At 38.5% G+C, this 24,862-nt stretch overlaps 1 protein-coding gene across 1 annotated transcript in view; it reads right to left on the bottom strand.

The window, feature by feature from the left end:
- Positions 1–24,862, bottom strand: part of LOC124721161 (inositol 1,4,5-trisphosphate receptor) — a 360,416-nt gene that overhangs the window by 9,136 nt on the left and 326,418 nt on the right. The window contains exons 45-47 of the mRNA XM_047245990.1: positions 15,836–15,996; positions 15,577–15,742; positions 6,545–6,705 (exon numbers count right to left, since the gene is read on the bottom strand). Of these exons, the coding sequence (XP_047101946.1) occupies positions 6,545–6,705; positions 15,577–15,742; positions 15,836–15,996 (488 nt within the window). The remainder of the gene's footprint in view (positions 1–6,544; positions 6,706–15,576; positions 15,743–15,835; positions 15,997–24,862) is intronic.

Below are 24,862 nucleotides of genomic sequence, written 5' to 3'. Positions count from 1 at the left end.
CAAACTGTTTGGAAGTGTTTTTAATGTTTGTGCACCTAAACAAGTACGGATGGACACATCGCGTCTTCGAGGTGGGATGGCGAGGGCAGCTATACTACACATTGTGGTGCCTGCTTTCTTGGCAGATATTCTGTGCTACGGCATTCTGGTTCAGAGAAATGGGTCATGTGATCAAATAAAAGCAAACACTGTAACAACGGTGTCAACGTCACATGAAACAGATGGTGCTTAATTATCTGGCAGATTAATACAGAACCATTATTTGTTAATGTCAAACAGAAGCAATGTAATGTTATAAGCTTTCACATTCCATTATACAACTGCAATGGAGTAGTAGTCCACATTATTGAGATTTACACTGTTTGTCTGAACTTTATTTCAAGAGGCAGCAGTTCAGAATTGACAAATAACAGCACTTGTAATCTGGGCTTACAAATTTCTGCAAAGTACCAGAGTGGGTAACAATTCATTCTAACGACCTAGTGCAGGACCAAGAACAAATTTCATGGTGAGAACAAATAAAATTTTGGCAAAAAGAATATATTAAAAGAAGACCAAGAAGAAATTAACAGTTTTTAAGGAAAAATTTACTGACGAATAGTGCTGTTGTCATCGTCTTTAACAATGTGGTCAACAGCAGAAACATTATATTCAATCGCTTCAGTAATTACATCCGAGAAGGATTAACAGTGTTCACAAGAATTAATTTGTTGATGAATAATAATTAAATCAATTGACAACAATTCAGCTTATTAAAGTCTATGACTCAGAAGATAGGCAGCCGAATCTTCAAAGAACTGCAATTGTTTCATCTATTCCACATCTATGCTACAGCAGTGGGCAGTAGCAATGTCAGCTGAACACCTACCAATGGTAGTGCAATTTCACTGAGTTGCAGTGGCACGATTCCAGTAACATCATGACACAGCGAGCTGCTCTACTGAGTTCAGCGGGCTTGATCAAAATCAACTCATTTTTTCAATTTTGTTTTTCAGAAAGTTTTTAATGAAATAATCCACACTTTAACAGTTATTGGTAGGAGAAAGTCTGTCATTAACTTAGTATCGCTTTCACTGTATACCTTTACTGGCCAGAAGCATGGGGCAACAGTTTAAGGAGACTGTGAAAAGTTGGAGCAAGCAATTTAATAAGCAACTAGATACTAAATTAAATGAGTTGAACACAAGTATCAAAGGTCCTTGGCTAATGCCAATATAAAGGCTCAAGGTGACAAGATGAAGTCAAATGTTTGTACCCAAAGTTTTATGCTAGATGCAAATATGGCTGAATTAAATGCAAACATCAAGGTGTAAGGTGTTAAATTTGTAGAAACACTTGTTGAAAATATTGCACAGTCAGAAATTAAATGAACACATAGGGGACCTGATAAAAAAAATTAGAAATTAATAACAGAACATCACAGTTACAAGCTACAATGTCTACTTTAGCAGAGGAGTTACATTACGAGGTGAGATACGGACTGTATGGAGGATGTGTAAACATTTCACAGTGACACTTCTGCAGTGAGGTTGAAACAATCTCGGCAACATTCGGCCGGTCCACATTCATAGCCATCAACTTGCTTTGCATGAAGAGGTGCACACCTGGGTACAATCACGGTCCCACGGGCAACCGCAAACATTTTTCCATGAATGCATTGACTACTGTGACTGACACTGGGATAAATTTATTAACAATTATGGTGATTGTTTTCAAAATAACAAACAGCTTACTTATTATTTTTCCATGTGCCTCATTTTTCTTTGATTGTCTTTTATATCTAGAGACACTATCATTGTGAAGACTGGAAGGTTGTTCCTTAGAGGAAGGAAGGAGGCATACTTGTTGGTTTCTAGAGAAGCAGAATATTGTTGGTTTTGAGGCATACTCCAAAGCTGCAAAATAGAGGAACCTATCCGAGCTATAGTGGTCCAGTTATTATACTGTGTTAATAGATTAATAACAAGGATGAAGTTGTCTGAGCCTTGTGTATTGTTCTTAATGCAGGTAATAATATGTAGGGGAGTATAGTACTACAAAAGGTTACTACTGGTCCTGATATTGCTGTTGCTTAAGGGCAGTGACACAATGAATGAGTATATGTGCTGTAATCATTATGGCGATATATTTTGTAAGTGTTTTGTATATCTGATTTATTAGATGACAATCTGATGAGTATTAATGTGCTTTCTAATGGATGGTAGTGACAATGATTGCTACGATTTTGTACAGGGGGAATTTGTACTGTTTCATAATCTACTTAGTTTTATGGTTGGTTCGTGCACATTTCTTAGGAGAGGTTAGCTTAACTCATTTGTAAATAGCATAGGTATTTACCTAACCAATGTTACTTGAAGGAAGTATAAACCAAGTACAGGGTATATATTATGAGTCATAATTTTGCTTTAGTAGTTTAATCTGTTAACAGTGCAGAGGTTACTACTTGTGTTGCTACTATCTTCACAGACATTCAATAGCAGGGTGTTAGAACCAATTTTTGGGGCTTATGGGTGTGAAGCCAGAGGTGTTGATTCTGTAGGATTGGCAGAGATCCTCATCCTCTGGCCCACCACTGGAATACCCACCAGGTGTGGATCCTTAGGAAAGGAAGGGGGATGGGAGTGGGGTGTGGGTAGGGGGGATAGGTGTATGTGTTTGGGCTTTGTCATTTTTCTTTCTTCGGTTCTAACATTCCTAGTCTTACTTTTCCTTTCTTTCCTTTTCATCAGGAGTACCATGTCTATCCTCCTCCTTCCCCTCCCCGCTGTGGAAAATCATCTCTTATCGAGAAATTGAAACCTGTTTTAACAGGAGTGCCACAGAGATAACAGTACACAGGCAGCTTCCAAACAAAGTTAAGCACATAAAATTCAGAACAGGAAGCAATAATTATTAGATGTTGCTTGAAAATAACTACACAAGAAATGCTAATTCTTAATTAACTGTGAAACTGGAGAGTAAGCTAGTCTACACAGGCAACGAATTACGACAATGTACAAAATGATTATGGATAAGCCAAGTTTGAGTTGTGACATATTTAATGAATTCAAAGTAGAATTATACAAGCTGATACTTAGTAGAGACATTAGGATTAATATCTTTCACTGAAGTCCAAGAGTTGCAAACTTAAAAAGAACTAGTTTCTCTGAATTTCATTTTCTTATATTAATGATGGTATTTTATACTTACAAATGTTATGGATGTATATTTTATAATGGTGGTGACATCATTTGCCCAAGGGGGGTGGGGGAGGGGGGGGGGGATATGGCAGTACAACATATCACTTCAATGAAATGATGTGTTAGCCAATGTCTGCCTAACTGATGAATAATGATCATGATAGTTACAAGTATTTTTTTTTTTAAATTAAGTAATTTAGAACTGCAAACTGTTTGGAAGTTTTGTTACTGTTTGTGCATCTAAACTGGTATGGATGGAAGCCTCGTGTCTTCTAGGTGGGAGGGATGAGGGCAATTATACTATGCTTTACAGTATCTGCTGGCTTGAGTTCAGAAGAAAAGTTTTCCATTATTTAGTAAAGAGCTGAAAATGTCAAAGTTTCCAGATTCCAGCACTGAGTTTCAATAGTGAAGAAGTCCTCATTAACATGACTTACACGGTTTTTCTGAACTTTATTTCAAGATGCAGTAGTTGAGAATTTAAGAATATCAGCAATTGTAATGAGAACATAGGCATTTCCACAAGTTATTAGAAGGGGCAACACATCAAGCTGTGTAGTAAAACTACTTTTCTGGAATTTTTTTCTACACAGATTTAGCAAAGTTTATAACTCTGTGTGTAGGTTTAATAAAAGGAGCATTACTGAAAAATTTTACTTAAGTAAACTATATTGATGAAAAATAATGCACACAATAAATTAAATGTATCACTGTAGTAAATGAATAATAAATTGTATATACTTTCTAAAAACTGGAAAGTTAAAAAATCCTATATCTCGTTGTTTACGGCAACTGCTGTACATTGATTTTAGTACGAGGCATAATAAAGAACAGATTTTACTTATTCTTCATAAATTATTAATAGAAGAAAAAATTAATTAGAAATAGAAGAAAAAATGGGTTACAATACAAAGTTAAGAAAGCTCTCTTTTTCAGGAATTGTTTTTATTATAATTTTACTTTGCCTGTCACTGTAGTCAAGTTTGGCAGTTGTGTCATATTCTATTGTCACAATAACTAAACTTGAGAGATTTCTTTCTTTCATACTTTACCTTAAGCAATATTTTATCATTTTTAATTTGCTGAAACTGCATTAACAAGATGCTGCAGTAACCAGAACCACATACTACGAAAAAACCTTCAAAACATCTACATCAAATGGTATGCTGTGGCAATGATCTTTGTCAGTTCCCACACCTGGAACTTGATAGCAGCTATTTTTTTAACTACCTCCACTGTATCAATAGCTCTGAAATGTTTGGCATCAAAATCAGCAACACTTTTTTCAAGATAGGATACAGAGCTTTGTATTAAGATGCAGCCTGATAGCAAATTGAAGTAACATGAAGTGATGTGAAATAGGAGAGGTCTGTTTTCCATTTCAGTTACTATTCTATCAAATTCTTGAAGCACTCAAGGTTAAAATAGCTTCTTGGCACAGATCAAGTGCGCCTCACATTCAGTCACTCTCTTCACCTCTCTCAACCTTTTAACAGAAAAATTATTTTTGGTGGATACAGAATCATAAACATCTTCTCCTTTGGCTACATACTTCTGCACTCTTTCTTCACGTAGTTGTTTAATATTTTTCACAACACCAGCTTGCAATCTCTATGACACATGAAGGGTAGCACTGTTCTCTAGTAGAGATTTGTTGGTACAGTTCAGTTTCATAAATACATCAGACTACATCTCCAAAGAAATTTGTAAGCAATTTCACTGAGAAGGATCCTAATACCCATTGCTGTTTCAGTGGTCCATTTGTCTATATTCGTTATATCCTGTGCAGACTTGCGTACAGATCGTAAGTTCTTGTGAAGAGCTGCAAAAACTCGATGCCTAGAAGATCATCTTACATCTTAGTGTCTCTTGAGAGCCATTTTAAGCAAATCAAGGGAAGCCTCAATCTCAAAGTAAAGCTGCCGATGTATTCAAAGAACTGTACCACATTTTCAAAAAAAGTGATCATTAAAACAAACATTTGTATGGCTTGTTTGCAAGCAAGGCATAAATTTGCCAGATGGTTTTTCCAGCATATATTTGCTTGAATGTCTTCATATTTTCCTTCCAATGCTTGAATCATTAGCAAAGCCTTGGCCACAACAAGTCTTAATGCCCAAGTCATTACTGCTGAGCTTCTGCAATATTTCTTCCACTAAGTTCCTTCAGTTTTCTAATGACTTACGATGAAGTCTTATGACACCAGATGCTTTCACAATGCAGCTGATCACCAGTGGTAGAGCATACATTTGTTAACATCAGGGTTCAACTGAGAGGAACAGAGTATAGCTGTCTATTGTCATAATGACAAACAGCTCCTGTAATACTGATCTACAATACAATAGCAAAGTAGCAACAAGAACTCCACTGTCAAACAAGAGTAAGTTGTGTGAACCGAGTGCAATACTGCCACGTGAAACATGTCAGCAATAATTAAGTTTGGTTGTAGTCATCTCTTTATGAAGCTACATGGAAGAAATGACATTGCAGAATTGACACTGTGACAACAGTGTGCACTTACAGTACTAGGCTGAGGGGAAGGTGGCTTATCAGAGGTAGAATACAAGATCATGAAGGGTAGGAGAACTCGCGTACCTCTCCTAGTTAATTCTTAAACTGTCTTTCTTCCTTTCTTTCCTGCCGCTGCCCCCCTGCCCCCATACTCACTATTTACACCCACTCTATGCTCGCACCCTCGAAGAAGGCCTATCTTGCCACCACTCGGTACAGCCCTGGTTTGAGATGACACAGTAGTGCTGCATTTCAGACTGACACGTGGTCACTTACATTTTATAACAATGATGTAAATCTCAATGAAGGTACCAAAATAAATTATACTACAAATTCACAATGAAATTTGTCCTTACAAGGGAAACTCCCCGTCACACCCCCATCAGATTTAGTGGTAAGTCGGCCCAGTGGATAGCCTGTCAAAAACTGAACACAGATCAAGCATGAAAACAGGAAGGAGGTGTACTGAACTGTAAAAAAAGAAGAGTTTAATCGTGTGACAAACTAGACTTGAAGACTCACCTATTTTTTTGGTGGGCAGTGCTTTACCATCTTGCCATCAGATTATATTTCATGAGATAACAAAGTACGATTCTGTGATAAATTATCTTTTGTTTATCAAACTCAGCAGATACTTCTGAATGATGGCAGAGTATCATGCACAATATAAAAAGTCTTGGTCATTAACTAATAGTGTGAGACAGTATCAGCACTACTCACATAGCCTGGTGAATATTGTGAACAAGGAGAGAAATCTGGGTTTTGCATGATAAGTTCCTTTGACATCCTTGCTAATTACTACAGTAAGGTAGACTATATCAAACATATATTTATTTTAACATTTAAGTACTTACTTTCACCATAGCATAAACGTAACTCTCTGGACCAGTAAATTCTGTTGGATCTTTCACTTTAACCAGAACTATGAAATAAAGGTAATGCCACATGTTGTGCTCACATTTTATGTGTTCTTCAAAACTCACTGTCTTATTATCAAATGCAGTTCTGTTGAGTCCTGTTGGTGGAACAGAGAGAACTGATATCAGAAACTGTGATAAAATACATAAATATTGCATGGAATTTATTAACAGTCATTTTTGTCAATATGCCTCCTGGGCATCATGACTACTTCAGTTACAAAAACTCCATAGTATTTTGACAAAGCAGCAGCCAGGCAGATTATTTAACTGGTTGAGTGAAGTCTTGGGTATCTCTACCACATTTACTGCAATTAATTAATCACAGCAAAGAAATTATAAATATGAGGAGTTCAAAGCCAAAAATAACAACAGTCCTATTTTCATTTTATTTTTTAGAACATACAAGACTTTTAGCAATACCCTCACATCACTGAATGTACTGCAGACAGTTATTTATTGAAATCCAGATCAGGTATATATTTAGTGTGAGGCTCATAGTAACAGGAATGAAAATTGCCGAAAGCATGGTTTAGATTTCAAATAAAGAAAAATAGCACATTAGTAAGTACAGCAGAACCTCACTAATGTGACCTCAGATAAGCTGACTGCCCACTTAGTCTGACCATCCCATTTCTGGTGTTCATTTGCATGCATGGCCCGCCACTGCAGTCAGTTCTGGAATTGTCAGTGACTCATCATCTGCGATATGGACCAGTAGGCAGCTGACCGCTGATAGGTGCAGTAGTTGGATCAGTTTCAGTATGAAATAACTTGTTTCTAACTCAATCAATAAGTATTACTGTTATAAATTAGTGTCAGTGTTGTTCATATATACTAAAGTGTGTCAAACTAAATTATGGTACCAACTAAATGTAATTGTTTGACACTGTTTTCAGTTAAGAAACTGAAAGTTCTTGAACGGTTAGATAAAGGTAAGTCTCTTCTCAGAACATTGCAAGTGAAGTAGGAGTTGGCATAACAACAAGAGTTGAGAATACAGTCAGAGTTTAGTGGAGAGAGCCTCTTGTAGCTATATGTGTAGGAAAGGTGCAGCCATCCTCAGTAGTTAGGTAATCTAAGTCAGTTGTAAATTCTAACAAGAAGAAGGAGGAGGAGGAGGAGGAGGAGGAGGAGGAGGCTCTGCTGCTAGGCAGTTCGCATGGCAGAGGTGTGGGCCAGCAGTTGCAGAAAGTGTTGAGGAGTGAGCACCAGGGCACCAGCATTGTGAAGCCTAGTGCAGGGTTGGCTCAGGTGACTGTTAGCGTAGAGGAGTTATGCAGGAATTTTATGAAAGAGGATCAGGTACTGATAGTGGGTGGAGCTGGGAACAGTCTGGATAGGGACAGGTGATAGCTACTCAAACTGGTGGCACTAATGTGTGCTTCATGCAACTGTTTCAGTGTCATGACTGGTCTCATCTTAATGCAGCTGTTAGGTGTGTTAACATGGGGCTGGAGAAGGCACTGATGGCAGAGGGCATGGCTCTCATTGCAGTGGTGCCAGTTGGGTCTATCAATAGATCAGGTTCCACTAAGCATGGCCTGCATTCAAAAGGTATGAGAAGGGGAGGCTGGCAAAGCATATAGGTGACAGTCTAGTGGGCAGTGGTGGGATCACTCAAGGAAAAACTCCCGTAGTAGTTCATGTTAGAGCACCACCTTTCTTAGATTGAAGTCAGGTGATAGGCATCTCTGATTAAACAAAGTTCCTCTAACAAAGGAATCATCTTCAGAGGAGGTCAGGTATCCAAGTAGTGAAGGAATTAGCATCTTTCATCAACATATACAAGGTATTAGGGAGATAAAGTTAGTGAACTGCTTCCAGATGTTGACTCTGAGATTATTGGTATAACAGAGCATCACTTAAATAATTTGACAATTCTGAGGCTTCCTTTACCAGGATACAGATTAGCTGTCTGTTTTTCAAGGAGTTCCTAGCAAAGTGGGGGAGTAGTCATGTATGTAAAAAACAGTATTCTATTTGAGCCTGTAGACGCATCACGGCACTGCACTAATATGTATTTGAATGTTGTGCAGGGGCATTGAATTTAGTGAAACTAAACTTCTAATTCTTGTTATTTATAGGTCCCATAACTCTGACTTCAGAGCATTTCTGCTCAAGCTAAATGGGGTTCTTGGTTCACTTTATAGGAAGCACCAAAAATTAGTGTGGTGACTTCAATATTTTGTATGTGATTGTGCAAGGAAAAGGATGTTGGTAGTTCTCCTAAACTTATATGATATGATGCAGATTGTGTTTTTCCGACCAGGTTGCAGGGGAACAGTAGCACAACCATAGACAACATTTTTATTCATTCTTCATTACTAGATGGGCATTCTGTTAGTAAAAGGGTGACTGGTCTTTCAGAACACGATGCACAAATTTTAACACTAAATGATTTTTGCACTCAAACAAATGCTATATATAATTACAAACTATGTAGAAAAGCTAATCCAAGGGCAACAGAGAGGTTTTTTTAAGCCTTGTTTAAAGGAACAAGAGTGGCAGGATGTTTATAGTGCTGATAACATAGATGAAAAATATAATGCTTTCCTTAACACATTTTGCATGTTCGTGGAAAGTTCCTCTCCATTAGAACATTCTAAACAGGGTATTAGCGGTAAACGGCAACCTGGGTGCCCGAGTGGTGCAATAAAGATATCATTTACATCAAAATGTTAGAAGTAGTCATAATCCAGCTACAATAGCTCATTACAAATAGTACTGTATGGCGCTTAAATATGTTATTAGGAAGGCAAAAAGAATGTGGTATGCAAATAAAATAGCTAATTCACAGGATAAAATTAAAACCATATGGTCAGTTGCAAATGAAAAGTGTGGTCAGCAGCACAAGGTCAGTGATATAAAGTCAGTTTGTTGTAAAAATATTTCTGTTACTGGTAAGTCTGGCATATGTACAGTATTTAACAATCACTTTCTGAGTATTGCTGGTGACTTATATAAAAACTTTGTTTCTACAGGGAATCATGTAACACTTTTGGAAAATGCCTTCCTGAGACTGATGTCTGAAATACTCTTCTGTGATACCAGTAATGGGGACACTGAGTCAATAAGTAAATCACTGTAGACTAAGGACTCTCTGGGATATGATGGAGTAACTAGCAGTATACTAAAGTACTGTGCTGCCGATGTTAACCCTGTACTTAGCTGTATTTGTAATTTTTCTATTAAGGATGGCCAGTTTCCTGAACAATTAAAGTGCTCAGTAGTAAAGCCACTTTATAAAATGGGAGAAAGGGATAATGTAGACAATTTTAGACCTATTTCTATGCCAACAGTGTTTGCTAAAGTTACTGAAAAGGCTGTTTATGTAAGGAGAATTAATCATTTTATTTCACATAATTTTCTGTCAAATGTACAGTTCAGTTTTAGAAGTGGTTTAACAACCGAAAACGCTATATTCTCTTTTCTCTGTGAGGTACTGGACGGAGACAATAAAAAGTTTCGGACACAAGGCATCTTTTTTGATTTAACCAAGGCATTTGATTGTGTATATTACAAAATATTGTTCCAGAAGTTGGGCCATTATGGAATATGGGGAGTAGTTCACAATTGGTTCACCTCTTACTTTCATAACAGACAGCAAAAGGTCATTCTCCACATTGCTGAGTATAGCTTTGATGTGGGGTCTATGTGAGACACAGTTAAATTTGTGTGTGGAGGAGGGGAAGGGGGGGGGGGGGGCAAGGGATCAGTGCTGGGGCCACTCCTGTTTCTTATTTATTTAAGTGATATGCCCTCTAGTATTACAGGTGATTCTAAAATATTTCTGTTTGCTGATGACACTAGCCTGGTAGTAAACAATTCTGTGTGCAATGTTGGCACTGTTTCAAATAGTGCAGTTCAAGACATAAGTTTATGGCTTATAGAAAATAAACTAATGCTAAATCACAGTAAGACTCAGTTTTTACAGTTTCTAACACACAATTCAACAAAACCCAACATTCTAATTTCATAGAATGGGCATATGATTAGTGAAACTGAACAGCCGGCCGCTGGGCCAAGCGGTTCTAGGCACTTCAGTCCGGAACCGCGCTGCTGCTACGGTCACAGGTTCGAATCCTGCCTCAGGCATGGATGTGTGTGATGTCATTAGGTTAGTTAGGTTGATGTAGTTCTAAGTCTAGGGGACTGATGACCTCAGATGTTAAGTCCCACAGTGATTAGAGTCATTTGAACCATTTTTTTGAAACTGAACAGTCCAAATTTCTAGGTGTTCAGATAGATTGTAAACTGCCGTGGAAAGCCCACGTTTAGGTTCTTGTTTAAAGACTTAATACAGCCATTTTTACTATTTGAACGGTATCTGAAATAAGTGATAGTTAGACATGATAAAGTAATCTGCTTTGCTTATTTTCATTCACTTTTGCCATATGGTATTATATTTTGGGTAACTCTTCCACTTTTCAAATGATATTTTTGGCTCAGAAATGGGTGGTTTGGGAAATAAGTGATGTTAAGTTCACAGGCCTCTTGTCTGTTCATTAGTCTGTGTGTTTTGACATTGGCCGCTCAATATATATAAGGGTCATCCAGAAAGTAAGTTCCATTTCTATTTCTATCCATGGCAGCACTACGAGCGCAGTTCCGAGGATGCGTGGCAGTTACTCTGACTCAAGGAGATGACATGTATGCCATTTTCAGATCGCTGCTGCCAATGTGTGCTTTGTAGTGCTTCCTTATAATGTCAGCTGTAATTCAAAATGCCGCCGTGTGTGGTACCAGATCTGTGATTCGTTTTCTAAATACAAAGAAAGTTAAACCAAAGGAAATTCATTGGCAAATCTGTGAGGTTTACAGACAAAATGCTATGAGTGATTCAATGGTTAGAGGATGGGCCAGACTGTTCAATGAAAGACGCGATAAAGTGCACGATGAAGAATGAAGTGAACCCCCATCTGTGGTTACTGATGAACTGGTTCACACAATTGAAGAGAAGATTACGCACAACCATATGTTTACACTTAGTGCCCTTGTATGGAAGTTCCACAAATCTCACAATCACTAATTCAAGAAATTGTTACTGAAAAACTGAAATTTCAAAAACTTTGCTCACGTTGGGCACCAAAATTTCTTACTGAACAACACAAAAAACAACAGATGGGCAGTGCACTTCAGTTTTTGACACACTGCAATGAAAAAGGCAATGGTTTTCTTTCTTTGATAGTAATGGGGGATGAAACTTGGGTATCGTACGACACCCCTGAAACAAAATGGCAATCAATGGAACGGAGGCACACTTCATCCCCAATGAAAGTTAAGCCTAAGCAAATCTTGACACCTCGAAAAGTCATGTGCACTGTTTTTTGGGACAGAAAAGACATTGTGCTGATTGATTTCTTACCATGAGGCCAAACAATCAATGAACATGATTACTGCGAGACCATTAAGAAATTGCACCACACAATACAGAACAAGCACCAAGGATTACTGTGAAAAGGTGTTGTTTTTTTTTCCACGATAATGCCCGACCTCACACAGCGAATGTGACCAAACAACTCTTATGGGAATTTCATTGGAACGCGTTTGATCATCCCCCGTACAGCCTGGACCTTGCTCCTAGCAACTTTCATCTCTTTTTACACCTAAAATCTGTCCTTGGTAGTCAACACTTCAACAATGACGAGCTGAAAGAACATGTTAGCACATGGTTGAATACACAGGTGGCAACCTTCAATGAAGAAGACATACAAAAACTTATGCCACGCTATGACAAGTGCCTACAAAATTTCTGGAGAAAGGCATGAAGTATACTGCTGCATTCATTTTCAATAAGCTACCATAAGAATTCAAAGATCTTAGCAGTAATCCACGCACTTTCAAATTGAAACTGAAGAGTTCCCTCATGGATAACTCCTTCTATTCCGTCGAGAAGTTCCTTGAAAAATTAAGCTGATTCCTGTGTTATATTGTTGTTTGCATTTACATAAACCTATGGATTTTTTTCTTTTTTTGGAGGGCTCAAACATTTTATTTTCTCTGTTATTACTTATATATTGTAATTTCGTGTACTGATAAGTTTTATGATGTTGGAGATTTGCTCCTCAATTTGGTCCTATGGAACTAGACAAGTATTAGAAGAAAAGGAAAACTGTACAATGATGATTGATGATTAGACGGATTGAAAATACGCAAGATTTTGTAGAGGCCTAAAAGTGAAATTCTAGACAATGCCTTGATCGTGTGATTTGAGCAGCAGAAAAGAAGAACAACTCCATTGTCTGGACATATAAAAGAAAAGGCATTGATTTGTATGAAAAAATTGGATAAAGAAAATGAAAATCAATAATTTACAACTAGTGAAGGCTGCCTACATTGGTGGAAAAAATAACATGGCATTCGAAAAATACGGTAATTATATTGAGTGAGAAGTTGTCTGCTGCTGAAACAGCTGCAAATGAATTTGTTCCAAAATTTGAAAACTTAGTTAGGAGGAGGAAAATAAGCTAAAGTTATGAATTAAAGTTTGTGATGGGGAGGGCACTGGACTTGGATAGTCCATGCAGCAATGTTAACCATAGTGCTGCAGTGGTGTAATGGTTAGCATTCCTGTCTAAAAGCAAGGAGACCCATGTGCAGGTCCTGGCTGTAGCACAAATTTTAATTCATTTCTTCAGATTCCATCATTATCATAGATAAAAATGAGACTTAAATGACTAGAGGAAAATGTAATAAAAATATCCAAAACAGTTTAAGTTGACCCGTGATCAAATTTATAACATTGGTGAGTATGGCTTAAATTACAAAATGATCCCTACAAGAACTCTTGCTGGAGAAAATGCACCTACTGATCTCTGTAGTAATGATAATAGCAATCACAAGATGCCACTATTTGTCATCGGAAGGAAGGAAAACCAAGGACTACCAAAAACATTAATAAGGGATCACTACCTGTGTATTATCATAACCAGATGTCAACATAGATGGAATCCAGCCTCTTTAGCAAATGATTTTATGATTAGTGTATTCCTGTCATTACAAAACACCTAAAAGGAAAAAAAAAAAAAACTCCTTAAACATGCCATATTTATAATCAACAATGAGACATCTCATCATTCTGAAGGAGAATTTGAAAAAGATGAAATAGAACTTTTCTTCTTGCCAATGTAACATGTTTAATTCATCTCATAAACCAGGGGATCACTGAGTGGCTGAAGAGACAATGTTGTTGATAATACATTGGACTTATTTTAGAGAGGACACAACACAGAAGCATAAATATAAAAGATGTAAATTGTACAATTGCTGATGTTTGGGAAGAAATGCCGGCATCAATGCTCAAAAAATCTTTGCGCAAACTGTGGCCAAAAATGAATGAAAACAAAGAAGAAAAATCACAAGAAATAAGTGAAGAGAATTAAGGTGAAACAGCTCATGCAATAAGTGATGAAAGGCAAGGCGTAGACACTCCAGCGATTCTGAGGGTTTCGCAAACTTTAGAACCGGACTTTGAGCCCACTGATATGAGTGGATAACTACAGCTGAGGTTAACTGCACAACGGAAGGAGAATGAACAGATGAGCAAACACAGAATCTGTAACTCTAACAGCTCAAAAGAATGAGAAAGATAATGAAGATACTGAAACTACATCTCGACTCAGCTCAAGTACGACATAGAGATGAATGCATTTGATAAAGTCCTTCAATGCATTGACCAAAGTACTACACCTCTCCCAGTAAACATTTTGAGGATTAGGAAACTGCAGATCATCATGGCAAAATCAAGACTGTCATCTGTTAAGGAAAAGAACATTACATTCTTTTTTAATCCTGTTTAAGAACAGAACAGTTTTTACCAGGTGATTTCTTATGTTTTAAACAGTTATGTGAAAAATTAGTTGTGTGTCAATCCAGTACTGTAATAAGGTATGCACAGTTGTTAAACTTTCAATTATAGTATCATCATCTTACTGTATGATACAGATGTATTTTACAATACAGACACTACTGTACACTTAGCTTTTATGTAAGATTTTTTGGCATGTTGACTTTTTCTTTTCATCTTTTTTACTGTTATTAACATGGAACAATATTTCAGACAGTCTTTCCAGTTGAAAATTAAAGTTTTTATTTACTGTATTGTGATGTTATAAGTGTTCACCTCAAAATCCGGCCTGTTTTGCACTCTGGCCATGCTCCCAGTCCCAGTGAGGGCACATTAGCGAGATCCTACTGTAAGCCCACAGTTGACAGATGAGATGATTTATTTTTAAGGGACTGTATGTATGGGTGTAGCAATATATTAGTATGATTTAACACTGGCTATTGCAATTAAGAAAGTAATAGGCATTGATTTTGAGCAGTTCAATGAGTCACTTTTAAACAATAAACAAGTGAATAGGAACTGCGCAGTGTTAGAAGGAAAGACACAATGACAAAAATCTATGAAAAGCACAAAATTTACATCCAATATGAATAATGTTATAAAGTATAAATGACTGAAGTCTCAGATAAATGCATCAACATAACTGGAAAAACACTTCTGTGACTGTCCTGAGCAGTAATAATATCTCCGATAAAGCCTCAAATCACATGCACACACAACAGTCCAAAATGCTGTCCAGTTGCTTGTTTCATTATGAGCCGACACTTAAAATGATACAGAGATTAGAAGAATTCTAATGGTTGAGTTTTTCTCGGAAAGCTATAAAAACTATCTATTCTGCTTATTCAAGACTTTACCAACAAAATTAGTTGATCAAATTGTTTCACAATAAAGTGTAGTGGGATACAGTACAAGTTGAAAGTCATTTGTCAGAATAGGGTGTCACATTATGATGATAATTCCTAGTAACAAACCAAACTAATTGCCCTTAGCTTGAAAATTATGTTCAGTCTAATCACATAGGTGAGATGGGAGCTACTAATGCCACTTAATATTTAATTATATGATTCCCACAGCACGTTTCTAATACATATTAGAAACTATATAAATTCACACTTACCACATATAAAACAAGTATCTTTAAGTATTAGCTCCTTTTGTTGTTTCTCACTTCTGAGGTCGGCAAAAGTATCAATAATAACACCAAAGATCAGGTTCAACACTATAATAATAACAATGAAGTAAAATAGAAGATCATACACGACTCTTGCCACAAACAGAGGTTCCTGAAACAGAATACAAAGCATTACTTCTTTTGTCATTTAAATGTGACCGTTTCTGAATGTCACTTGCAAAAGAAATGTAAATGTTCAACTTACAGTACTGCTTGGAGCTCGTAAGATGTCACCAATTCCCCCACCATTTCTTAAGCCTTGGTTCAGTGTTGTAACAATACACATAATCAATGAGTCACAAGATCTTTCTTTCACTTCGCCTGATACTGTTACAAGTTCAGCTACACCTTCATGGTAGATGTGACCTATTGGGAGATCAGGAAAAACATCTCACAAAATTTTAAAACATACCTTAGAATTAGTAGGCTGATTCCTCAAATGGTGGAAAAAGGCACAAAAGAAAAATAACTCCAACTAAATGGAACAGAAAATTAAAACATACAAACTGATTGTTAATAATATGCTTTCAAGCTGTAGGATGTATTATATAGTGTGACAAATCTGGATGCTGTTATAGATTACTCAGACTGTGTTGTTATTCCATCAAGGTGATAGAAATTGGTCGAACTCCCCCCCCCCCCCCCCCCTCCCTCTCCAAGAAGGTTGAAATCACCATTTAGGTTACACACACACACACACACACACACACACACACACACACACACACATTTAGTCTGTCCGTTACGCTTCTTCCTGATTCCCAAAGTGATTTTTTTTAGCCTTTCTCCCTTTTTCTCCCTTCCTTTAATTATATCTGTAGTTTCATTACTGTCAAATTAACCTTCTTGGAACATGCTTTCAGCATTCCAAGTAGTTATTTTATAAAGGAACACAGGGACCACTAAATGTCTCCTGGATTTCTGTTAACTTTAGCATCATAATTTCTATTAGGGAACTGATGGGGTTCTTTTCTATTGCCCTCATCTTCACAGTAATATAACCATTTCAACTGTTACTGTCATGCAGGTAAAATTAAAGTCAAGAACCTGTTCAAGATCAGTTATTATCCATTTTGAATGTTAATGGTGATTGTTGCTCCTTTTTTACCATCCAAACAGAATGGCTAAACTCTACTTTTGTAATGATACCGGAACAAATTAATACTAAAGAATGCTCTGAACAGAATTACATGGTCCAGTCACATCAATGTGACCAATGCCTATGTTTGATGTCAACATGCAACATCCACCGACAGATGGCAGCACTAGCAGTGCAGGGTAGATAAAGTGTGTTGGGGTGGGGGTACAGAAAACAGTGCAGTTGTTGTCGTAATGAGGAAATGGAGAGAGATTTATCCGAGATCCAAATGGGTATTGTCATGGGTTTTCTGACCAGGTTGGAAGCATTTCTGAAACGGCTGAGCACGAATGACAAGCGGTTACACATGAAATTTAAAATCATCCCAGCAAATTAAATGTTCCAAGAGATTTTGGGACTGCAGCCTGTCAGCATAAACTTCACTCCAAGATATTTCAACTGGACACTTCAGTCATCTTCAGGTGGGCCACCAAAGACTGACAAAGATATTCTCTGTTCCCCCTTATATAGCATGCTGATAGTATTGCCATGTATGCATCAGAGTCACGATGACAGAAGGACCACACCACTCGGTGGCAGCACTTTCGCTGGTGGAACTGTAAGGATCAGCTGTCCACGGCACTGACGCTTGGCGCAGTCATCTGAGTATTCTGGCATTTTCATCTGGAGCAACTCTCGGAGACGACAGAATTCCATGCATTATCCAGCTGGTAGCCACTGTCCTGGTTCATCAGATTTCCCGTCATGCATATTTCAATGGATTCTTTTATAACAGAGTCCCAAAGAGATGTTGCTGTGGCCAAAATTAATGTTTTGTCGTACTCCATTCAATGTCCGCTGAAGATAAAATGTTCCATAACTGCAGACTTGCTGGGTTGCAGAAGGTGAGCAAAACGTTTATGTTCTGTGCAACATGGTGTTTGTCCTATACAGGCCCAACCACACTGGCAAGGCATTTTGTAAATTCGCGCCTTCCGCAATAACAAATTGTCCTTCACTGATCCCAGCAGGTCCGAAATCTTAGGCGATGGGCAAAAAATCACTTTCATTTTAACATTACTAAGGATTCAAATTATTTTGAAGGAAATTTTTCCAATGAAGGGATGAGAAGACAGGGACTTTGCTGGCGCATTCTCCTCTTTATCCACTTCTCAGTTTTGACTGAAAATGCCCTGTTAATTTGCTGGGTCAGGTATCCACTGTCTCTGAAACAGTCCATAAATGTGCAAGCTCTTTAAGTAAACTATCTGCATCTGACACTGTATGGGCCCTGGGTACAAGGAGTTTGAGTACACTCATGGTTTGGGATGAGTGATGGCAACTTGAAGAGCGCAAGTACAAATAAGTGAGAGTGGACTTAGGGTAAACTATGTGTCCCACAGAGCCGTCACTCTTCGGTCTAGGCAAAAACATCCAGGAATGGGAGACAACCACTGATCTCTAATTCCATAGTAAATCAAATGTTATCATGAATGGAGTTAAGATGATGTAAAATCTCCATTAACTTATCTTCTCTGTGGAGCCACACTATGAAAGTATCATCCATATACCTCCAAAAAACAGTTGGTTTAAGAACCACTGATTCAAGTACTTTTTCCTCAAAATCCTCAATAAAAAAGTTAGCCACCAGTATCCCTTGGTGTCTAACATTTTTTTGGAGGATTTTGAGCAAAGAGCACTTGAATCAGATGAAAAAGTGATGGCTCTGTGAGAAACTTTGTTTACCGTATGTCCACTCACACTGATTTGTACTTGCACTCTTCAAGTTGCGATCACCCTTCCAAACCATGAGTATGCTCAAAACCATTGTACATAGGGTCCATACAGTGTCAGATGCACATAGCTTACCTAAAGAGCTTGCATATTTATGAACAGCTTCAGAGACAATGGATACTCAATCTGGCAAATTAACAGGGCATTTTCAGCTAAAACCAAGGACCGAGAAGTGGACAAATGAGAGAATGCACCATCAAAGTCCCTAGCTTTTCTTCCATTCACTGGAAACATTTCCTTCAAAACAGCAAGAATCCTTAGTAATTTTCACATGAAAGTGATTTTCTGCCACCATCTAAGGTTTCCGACCTGCTGGGACCAGTGAAGGATAATTTGTTATCGCGGAAGGTGGGAATTTACAAAATACCTTTCCAGTGTGGTAGAGACTATATAGGACACACAACATGCACAATGGAAAAATATTGCACAGAACATAAACATTGCACTCGTGTTCTGCAACACAACAAGTCTGCAATCGCGGAAAATTGTGTTTCCAGCAGACATTCAATGGAGTATGACAAAACAATTTTGGACACGGTAACATTTCTTTGGGACTCCATCATAAAACAACCTGCCGAAATATGCATTGCGGAAAATCTAATGAACCAGGACAGTGCCTACCAGCTGGATAATGCATGGGATCCCGTTGTCTCCGAAATTTGCTCCAAAGATGACAGGATACTCCGATGACTGCGGTGTGTGGCAATGCTGAAGACTTCCAGAATGAGATTTCACTCTGCAGCGGAGTGTGTGCTGATATGAAACTTCCTGGCAGATTAAAACTGTGTGCCCGACCGAGACTCGAACTCGGGTCCTTTGCCTTTCGCGGGCAAGTGCTCTACCAACTGAGCTACCGAAGCACGACTCATGCGCGGTGTTTTGGAAGGTAGAAGATGAGATACTGGCAGAAGTGAAGCTGTGAGGACCGGGTGTGAGTCGTGCTTCGGTAGCTCAGTTGGTAGAGCAATTGCCCGCGAAAGGCAAAGGACCTGAGTTCAAGTCTCGGTCGGGTACACAGTTTTAATCTGCCAGGAAGTTTCAATGCTGAAGACTCCTTGCAGTTCCACTAGCGAGGGTGCTCCTGCTGGGCGGTGTGTTCCTTCTGTCACCGTGATTCTGACACATGCATGGCAATACTATCACAGCGCGTTATATATGGTGGAGCAGAGAACGTCTTCATTAGTCTTTGATGGTTCACCTGAAGATGACTGGTAAGTGAGCAGTTGAAAATCATGGAGTGAAGTTTACGACGACCAGCTGCAATCCCAAAATCTCTTCGAAGCGTTCATGTCATTAGCAACAGCAAAACTTGTGGTTCATGCTCATTGTCATACTTTACTCTCTATTATGAGGGTATTATTTCACAGTTCAAGAATAAACAGTAATGGCATGATATATAAGGTGACTAATTTATTAGAACAGAGAATCTTTTCTACAACTGGAAAAAGAATGATATATTGCTGTAAGTAGTTTTCTTGAACTAGGAAATAATTTCATTCAGACTGTGAAATTGAGAGTTCCACTTCACAATCATCCCAAATGGTTAGCCTAATGGCAAAAGCTGTTGCCACTCATGATTATAGGTAGCTACCAGTTTTACATAGACCAACTATTGTCAGTTATCCTCCGCAATTTCTAGCCAAACTATCATTGCACCACCTGTGACAAAGAAATTGCACACTGCCATACCTGATGGATGTGTTTCATGTTGGATAGCACAGAAATGTATAAGAACATCACACAGGTGACGAATTAAATGAACGTTTTTCCAGATAGGGAAAGGGGGAGGGGGAGGAGCATGGAGAGGGAGGTTGTATGTACTGCTCAGGACTTGAATTCTGTTTGTGATTTCTGCTGCCAATGTTCGCAAGTGCATGTATCTCACCACTCTTCTAGTCATTTTCTGTCATTTATTTTACATAATTCTACAATCAGAATGGTGATAATCATCATCATCATCATCATCATCATCATCACAGCAGCAGTAGTAGTAGTAGTAGTAGTAGCAGCAGCAGCAGCAGCCGCTGCCACCAACTGTTTGTACAGAGATTGTTTACACCTTTTAGTTTGTAGGTATTCTTACGTGCTTCTGAGTAGAAGTGAAAAGTAGCTGTTTATTTATATATTTTAGCAATGCTATTTATTTTGTTGTAAATAGTTTTCACAGTTTTTGTGTAGAGTGAGTTTAACTTCTTGGGTTAGTGTTCACTATCTGGTGTACAGACGAAAACCGATTAGAGATGGATTGTGAATTAACGTATTGTGTATGGATGCAGGGGGAATTGGTCATTGTCTATAAACAGCTGGAAGCTGTGTTGACCATGGTCGACAGGCTTGGACTGCTCCCCTGGGCTGTGATGGCGTTGGGGCACTTGAGACAACTGGTTTGGTTCCTATGGGGTCTACAGTGTCGCCTGCGATCCCTGATGCCAATGTACCTTCCAACTTGCGTGTTGTGGCTGGTCGACGCTTACCTCACAGTGACAGGGAAACAGTGGCAGGGTCGTGAATCTCTGAGCAGAAAAATGAAAGTGGGTACTGGCCACATAGCTGTCCCCTTACATCTTAAAACAGGTTTGAGATACTATCCACTGCTGAAAGTACTTCTGATCCAGCACCGGACACCTTGGCTATTGCGGCTGTTGGCGATCTTACTGAAACATCCAAAAAGTGCAGAGGGTAGGACTGCTTGTCAGTGGGAGTTTCAATGTTAGGTGGACAATCGAGCCCCTCATGGAAATAGCAAGCATGTCAAGAAGGAAAGCCATTGTTCACTATGGTTTTTGATTTAGAAGGGGGGGGGGGGGGGAGTGAGGGGAAGGGAGGACGGCTGATCAAAACTGTGGAAGGGCTTTGCTGGCAGTGACTGAGCATGCTGGGTGCTCCTGGCGGCCAATCAATGCTCACATCAGTATGAATGATGCCTGGGCTTAGAGGCCATTCTTGGTTCCTACAAGTGGCTGGCTGGTTTTGGTGAAGACAGCCAGCCTTGTTTGTGTGATGGAAGCAGAACTACTATTTTGTTAGCATCATTTCTAGAACTGATCATGGTCCTCTAATTTGGAGCTGAGTGGAAGACTTAAACCATATGCTCAGATGATTTTGTAACAATCTTGGATGCAGGTGGAAAACTGTACAACCCCTCTTAGTAGATCAGGTGTGCACTACACACAGGAAGAGGTACTACGGTAGTGGAGTATGTGTGGTATGCACGTATTGGTTTTTTTAGGATACAGACTTCTCTCCACAAGCCCGATAAGATGTGTTGTGATTCCAGACAAGATAGCATTCATCATAGGAGTTTGGAAAAAGAAAATGTTACTATAGTATTAGCTAACTGCAGGAGAACCTATGGAAAGGTCCTGGAAATAGTCGAATTTATAAACAGTAACAATGCCCACAGAATTATAGGGATAGAGAGCTAGCTGAAACCAGATGTCAATAGCAATGAAATCCTATATCTGACTGAATGTACATTTCAAAGACAGGTTGAATGCTGTTGGCAGGGGTGTGTATATAGAGAAAGGAGGGGGGGGGGGGGGGGGGAGAATAGTGAGATTAGTACAGATTGTGAATGCAAAATGATTTGGATGAAGATAATTTGGGTGGTGCTAAAGGTGGATCAACCATGGTATTGTTTATAGATGCCCTGCATCAGGATCAGTAGTGGCAGAATACTTGAGGGGAAACTTTAAGAATATTTCATGTAAATTTCCTGGTAATGTTATAGTATTAAGTCGTGATGCCAACTTACCAGCTATAAACTGGGAGTGATTAGGGCAGATAGTAGGGACAGGGAATTGTGTGAAACTGATCTACATCTACATACATAATCCGCAAGCTACCAGATGATGCATGGTGGACTGTACCTTATACCACTACTAATCATTTCCTTTCCTGTTCCACTCGCAAATCAGCAAGGAAAAAAGTACTATCTATATGTCTCGGTCAGAGCCATAATTATCTTCACGGTCCTTATGTGAAATATACATTGGTGGCAGTAGAATTTTTCTGCCGTCAGCTTCAAATGCTGGTCTCAAAATTTTCTCCATAGTGCTCCTCGAAAAGAACATCACCTTCCCTCCAGAGATTCACATTTGAATTCCCGGAATATCTTTGTAATACTTGCGTATAGTTCAAACCTACTGGTAACAAATCTAGCTGCCCGCTTCTAAACTGCTTTGTTGTCTTCCTTTAATACAATCTGGTGAGATCCCAAACACTCTAGCAGTATTGAAGAACAGGTCATAATAGAGTCCTATATGAGGTCTTCTTTACAAATGCACATTTTCCTAAAATTCTTCCAATAAATTGAAGTCTGCCTTTCACCTTCCCTACTACAATCCTTACATGCTCGCTCCATTTCATATGCATTTGCAGCATTATGCCTCGATATTTAATCGATGTGACTGTCAAGCAGCACGCTGTATTCAAACATTACAAGTTTGTTTCTCCTATTCATTTGCATTAACTTACATTTTTCTGCATTTAGAGCTAGCTGCCATTCATCATACCACCTAGAAATTATGTCCAAGTTATCTCATATCATCTTACAGTCACGCAATGATGACACTGTCCTGTACACCATAGCATCATCAGTCAACAGTTGCATATTGCTGCTCATCCTGTCCACCAGATCATTTATGAACATAGAAAATAACAGCAGTCCTATCACACTTCCCTGAGACACTCCTAACCATACCCTAGTCTTTGATGAATACTCATCATCAAGGACAACATACAGGTTTCTGTTACTTAAAAAGTCTTCGAGTCCCACTCATACCTGAGGATCTATTATGTACAATTGTACCTTTGTTAACAGTTGACAGTGTAGCGTCATGTCAAATGCTTTACAGAAATCTTGGAATATGGATTGTGCCTGTCGCCCTTCATCCATGGTTCTCTGGACCTCATGTGAGAAAAGGGCAAGCTGAGTTTTGTACAAGCGATGCTTTCTAAAACCATGCTGATTTGTGGAAAAAAACTTTTCCCTCTCAAGTACATTTATTACAGTCAAACTGAGAACATATTCAAGGAATCTGCAAAAAACCGCAGTTAAAAGATATCGGTCTGTACTTTTGCGTGTCCATTCTTTTACCCTTCTTACATACTGGAGTCACTTGCACTTTATTGCACTCACTTGGAACTCTGCACTGGGTGAGAGATTTGTGATAAATTGAAGCTAAGTAAGGGGTCAATGCCATAGAGTACTCTTTGTAAAAGTGAACTGGGATTCCCTCTGGACCTGGCAACTTATTTGTTTTCAATTCTTTCAGCTGTTTCTCTATGCCAGGGATACTTATTACTAAATGCCTTATCCAAAAATTATTTTTAACTATTTAATAAGAGAACCGATTTGTAAAGGTAACACCTTATATCTGCTGATAACAAACAGAACCAAAGCTTTAGACTCGGTCAATGTAGAACAGGGAATCAGTTATTGTAAGGCCATTACAGCATCACTGAATATGGCTGTAAACAGGGATAGAAAGAAAGGTAGTGAGGTATCCCTATTTCGACAAGAAACAGGTTTCAGATCACCTGAGCAGTCACCACGAAAATTTCATCCCCACCACTAACAACATTGCATATCTATGGACCAAGTTCATAAGCATTGTACAATACACTATAGATACATGCCGAGCAAAGTTGTGAAGAATGGAAAAGACCCATCAGGGTTTGACAGTTGTCTTACAGAGCCGTTACGAAAGCAAAGAGAACTTCACCACAAATTTAAACGTAGCCAAAGTCTCACAGGCAAACAAAAACTAAATGAAGCCAAATTAGTGTAAGGAGAGCCACACATGACGTATTCAGTGATTTCAAAAAGTCAAATTCTCTCTACTGACTTGACAGAAAATCGTTATAAGTTTTGGTCATATATTAGCTCAGTAAATAAATGAATGGTATCTGTCCTGACACTCTGTGACCATAAAGGCACTGAAATGAAGAATGACACAAAAGAGGCTGAAATACTAAATGTCTTTTTCTGAAACTATTTCACAGAAGATTATCTGTAATGCCTCCTTCAAATTGTTGCATGAATAAAAAACAGCTGTTATAGAAATAAGTGACCATGGGTGAGAAAAGCAACTGAAATGACTCAACAGAGGGAAAGCCACTGGACCTGATAGGGTAGCAGCATGATTCTGCATAGATTATAAAGACCTTGCCCATCTTCTAGAAGCAGTGTACTGTGAGTCTCTGGAGGAGTGAACAGTTCCTAATGATTGGATTGGACTAGACTGGAAATAAGCACAGGTCATTCCTGGTTTCAAGAAGGGTTGTTGAACGTATGGATAAAACTATAGGCATCTCTATCTCTGATGTTGGTTGATTGTAAATTTTGGAACATATTTT

This window comes from Schistocerca piceifrons, chromosome X (genome assembly GCF_021461385.2).
Source record: "Schistocerca piceifrons isolate TAMUIC-IGC-003096 chromosome X, iqSchPice1.1, whole genome shotgun sequence".
NCBI lineage: Eukaryota > Metazoa > Arthropoda > Insecta > Orthoptera > Acrididae > Schistocerca > Schistocerca piceifrons.
Note: the sequence above shows the minus strand (reverse complement) of the source record. Positions and strands in the feature narration are given on the sequence as shown.